General features: G+C 43.2%; 1 protein-coding gene across 1 annotated transcript; it reads right to left on the bottom strand.

The window, feature by feature from the left end:
- Nucleotides 1-944: 944 nt before the first annotated feature.
- On the bottom strand, nt 945-1710 carry LOC116582227 (ferritin heavy chain-like). The gene has a single exon (XM_032329687.1). The coding sequence runs from the start codon at nt 1704-1706 to the stop codon at nt 945-947; it is 762 nt and encodes a 253-aa protein (XP_032185578.1). The 5' UTR covers nt 1707-1710.
- Between the last annotated feature and the right edge of the window lie 3191 nt (nt 1711-4901).

Below are 4901 nucleotides of genomic sequence, written 5' to 3'. Positions count from 1 at the left end.
CCCCTATGTCCATTACCCAGCCACCCCATCCCTCCCACCCCAAAATCTCCTGACTGGCCTCCCAGCTTCAACTGTCCCCCACCCCTACACTCCTCAAAGCAGCCAGACTCACTGGCTTAACATTTAGGGGGATTTATTCTACTTCGTATTCAGTATCACTAATTTGAACTTCACCCATGATTTCATATTTTTCAGCCCTTCTATTGAGGTAAACATTTTTAGAGTACCATGTTGCTTTAATGCAAGATGATACAGTTGAAATAAAACTATAATGTGGATGTTTTGTAAGGCCAGCGTGCAGGTCCAGTCTGGTGACCACAGGAAGTCACCCCTCACCCCTGTCTCTGGGAAAGCCAGTCCTTTGCTGATTACATCCCTGTTGCCTGTGGTGAGCTTGTAGAACTCACACTTTTCCTTTCTGGCTTCCAAGTCTTCCATCTTACTACCAGAATTAAAGGTTAATATTTCAAATAAAGCAAAGATACACTTTCTTTCAGTCCTGCCCAATCTCATCCCCTTCAGTTCTCATCTGTCTCAATCATGATAGTCAAGCCGTGTTTTTCTACTTTTACCATGCACCGGCTCACACACTCACCAGAGCCCCACCACACCCCCATCTACCCACATTGTTTGTACGGGGAGGATTACTTTTGTGTTTCCCAGGGTCCGCTGGAATATCTTCTCCCTCCCTCCATGGAGATCCTGAGCTACGTGTGGCCTACATACCTGCTTTAAAACTTAAAAGGTGAGACTTGCACACACGAATCAGAGACCATTATTTCTTTAAGAACCAAATAACTTTATTTAAACCAAATTAACTTTATTCGTGGAAAAACTGGAAGAACTGGAAATTTTTGCAAAGGCAATACTGCAATACGCATGCTCGGCATGGTGACCAGGCAAAGTCACCATGCGGCCTGGGGCTATGGGGAAACAGTCCCAACTCAGTACTTTTTGTCGCTGTCACCCAGGGTGAGCTTGTCAAACAGGTACTCTGCCAGGCCGGCTTCGGGGGCCCCCATCTTGCGCAGGCTGGTGACATAGCCCCCCAGCTCTTTGACGGCCTCGACTTGCTCGTGCAGGTAGTGGCTCTCCAGGAAGTCGCACAGCTGGGCGTCGTTCTTGTCGGTGGCCAGCTGGTGCAGGTCGAGCAGGCTCTGGTTCACGCTCTTCTCCAGGTGCAGGGCGCTCTCCATGGCCTTCAGGCCGCCCTCCCAGTCGTCGCGGTCCGGCTTCTTGATGTCGCGGAGGCGGAGGCGGCCCCCGCGCTGGTTCTGCAGCTCCATCAGCTTCTCGGCGTGCTGGGTCTCCTTGCGGGACCGGCGCATGAAGAAGCGGGCGAAGTGCTTCAAGGCCACGTCGTCGCGGTCGAAGTAGAAGGCCATGGACAGGTACACGTAGGAGGCGTAGAGCTCCAGGCTGATCTGGCTGTTGACGGCGGCCTCGCAGTCGGGGTGGTAGTTCTGGCGCACTTGGGAGAGCAGCGGGGTGGCCATGGCTGGCGGCCCGGGCACCAGGGCGAAGGCGAAGGTGGCGCGGAGGCGAGGGCTGCAGAGCCGAAGGCGGTGGCGGTAGCAGGTTCTCAATGCCTTTTCGGGGAGGGCGACGAGGGAGGCCGGTGATGATGGTGGGAACCTCCGGGAACTGTCGGAGTGGAAGAGGAGGGCACCCTCAGATGACGGTAGGGTCCGGCTGCCGCTCTGCATTGAGATAGGGAATGGGGTCCGTTAAGGGTGGGTAGAGGAGGGAGGATCAGTTACCTTCCCCAGGGGAGGAAGTACGGGGTGGCGGGAAGGGGAGAAGATGGCCAGGGGGCCCGGCGTGAGCACTGTGTTCCAGATTCCGTCGTCAGAGCTGGGGTGAGGCAGGGTGACTCTGTTATGAGCATATGACAGCTATTAAATTTTTAATTTTGCCACAATATTTCTGTTTTCCAAGGATTTGCTCCTGCTTTCAAATTACTCCCTTTTATAGCACCCTGTTCTCCTTTTAAACCTCCTTGTCCTTCTTAAAAATTTTGAAAACATTTGGACTTTTTGATAAAGTTCTGTTTCTCCTCTAATTTATATACAAATTAACACATATATATAATTGTATGGTTTATCATGATTTTCACTTTCCTGGAGTACTTAAAACTTTGCATATTCATATTTAGTAATAAAAGGCTTGTTTGATTAGCTTAGGTAATTAACATAGTTCTAAGGTACAGGTGTGATGTCTGTTTGACTAACAGGCTTCTCATCTAAATGGGGGACAGAGTGTGTCAATAAAGGTGCATTTTATCTTTGGGATACATGGTTTGGGGCTTGCAAGTAGGATAGGGACCATTGCAAATGCCAAAATCTTGCCATTTTCCTTTTTTTTTTTTTTTGAAGTTCTTTTTTTAAAAAAATTTTAAAAGATTTTATTCATTCATTTGGCAGAGCGAGACACAGTGAGAGAGGGAACACAAGCAGGGGTAGTGGGAGAAGGAGAAGCAGGCTTCCCACTGAGCAGGGAGCCCAATGTGGAGCTCCATCCCAGGACCCCGGGGATCATGACCTGAGCCAAAGGCAAATGCCTAATGATTGAGCCACCCAGGTGCCCCTCAAGTTCTTATTTAAATTCCAGTTAGTTAACAGGTGGTTTCATATTAGTTTCAGGTGTAGAGTTAGCGATTCATCACTTACATACAACATCAGGTGCTCATCACAAGTGCTGTCCTTAATGCCCATCACTCATTTAATCCATCCACCTGCCCATCTCACCGCCAGTAACCCTCAGTTTGTTCTCTATATTTAAGAGTCTGTTTTATATTTTGCCCTCTTTTGTTTTTCCCCCATGTTCATCTGTCTTGTTTCTTAAACTACACATGTGAATGAAATCGTTACAGTGTTTGCCTTTCTCTGGCTTCATTTAGCATTATACTCTCTAGCTCCATCCATGTTGTTGCAAATGGCAAGATCTCGTTCTTTTTATGGTGAAGTAATATTCCATTGTACATATATACCACATCTTTATCCATTTACTAGTCGATGGACTTTTGGACTCTTTCCATAATTTGGCTGTTGTTGATAATGCTGCTGTAACATTGGGGTGCATGTATCCCTCAAATCAGTATTTTTGTATCCTTTGGGTAAATACCCAGTTGTGTAATTGCTGGACTGTAGGGTAGTTCTATTTCTAACTTTTTGCAGAAATTCCATACTCTTTTCCACAGTGGCTGCACCAGTTTGCATTTCCAGCAACAGCTGAAAAGGGTTCTTTTATCTCCGAATCCTCACAATACTTGTTTCTTGTGTTGTTGATTTTAGCTGGTCTGACACATGTGAAATGATATCGCATTGTTGTTTTCATTTGCATTTTGCTGATAATAAGTGATATTGAGCCTCTTTCCATGTGTCTCTTGGCCATCTGATGTCTTCTTGGGAGAAATGGCTATTCTTCTGCCCATTTTAAATTGGCTTCTTTTTTGGGTGCTGAGTTATATCAGTTCTTTATAGATTTTGGATACTCACCGTTCATTGGATATGTCATTTGCAAATACCTTCTTCCTCTGAGCAGTGTTGCCTTTTAGTTTTGTTGTTTGTTACTTTCACTGTGCAGGAGCTTTTTATTTTGGTCAAGTTGAATAGTTTATTTTTGCTTTTGTTTCCCTTGTCTCAGGAGACTATCTAGAAAAATGTTGCTACAGCTTATGTCCCAGAGATTAGTGCCTGTCTTAAAGGATTTTTAAGGTTTCAGATTTCACGTTTTTGTCTTTCACCCATTTTGAATTTATTTTCGTGTATAATGTGAGAAAGCCGTCCAGTTTCATTCTTCTGCATGTTGCTATCCAGTTTTCTCAACACCATCTGTTGAAGAGATAGTATTTTTCCCATTACATACTCTTGTGCCTTTTGTTGAAGATTAATTGATTATATAATTGTGGGTTTATTTCTGGGTTTTCTATCCTGTTTCATTTTGTGTCCGTTTTTGTGTCAGTACCATTCTGTTTTGATACTACAGCTTTGTAATATAACTTTCAGTCTGGAATTGTGATACCTCCAGTTTCATTGTTCATTTTCAAGATTGTTTTGGCTCTTCAGGGTCTTTTGTGGTCCATACAAATTGTAGAATTTTTTTGTTCTAGCTCTGTGAAAAATGTTTAGTATTTTGATAGGGATGGCATTAAATCCGTTGAAAGACATTTTAACAATATTTGTTCTTCCAGACCATGAGTATGGAATGTCTTTCCATTTCTTTGTGTCTTCTTCAGTTTCTTTTATCAATGTTTTATAGTTTTCAGAGTATAGATCTTTGACCTCCTTGGTTAAGTTTATTTCTAGGTATTTTATTTTTGGTGCATTGCAAATGGGATTGTTTTCTTAATTTCTCTTTATCTGCTGCTTCATTATTAGTATGCAACAGATTTCTGTATGTTGATTTTGTATCCTGTGACTTTACAGAATTCGTGTATCAGTTCTAATAGTTTTTTGGTGGAGTTTTTAGGGTTTTTTTTTTTAATGTACAGTATCATGTCATCTGGAAATAGTGATAGTTTTGCTTCTTCCTTACTAGTTTGGATGCCTCTTAAGTCTTTTTGTTGTCTGATTGTCGTAGCTATGTGGCTGTGACTTCTAGTACTATGTTGAATAAAAGTGGTGAGAGTGGACATCCTTGTCTTATGTCTGACCTTGGAGGAGGTGCTCAGTTTTCCCCCATTGAGTATGATGCTTGCTGTGGGTTTCTCATACAAGAATTTTATTATGTGGAGATATGTTCCCTCTAAATCTACTTTGTTGAAGGTTTTTATCATGAATGGATGTTGTTCTTTGTCAAATGCTTTTTCTGCATCTATTGAAATGATCTTTTTCTCCTTTTATTGATGTAATGTATCACGTTGATTGATTTGTGATTATTGAACCATGCTTGTATCCCAA

Source organism: Mustela erminea, chromosome X (genome assembly GCF_009829155.1).
Source record: "Mustela erminea isolate mMusErm1 chromosome X, mMusErm1.Pri, whole genome shotgun sequence".
In the NCBI taxonomy this organism is placed as follows: Eukaryota; Metazoa; Chordata; class Mammalia; order Carnivora; family Mustelidae; genus Mustela; species Mustela erminea.
Note: the sequence above shows the minus strand (reverse complement) of the source record. Positions and strands in the feature narration are given on the sequence as shown.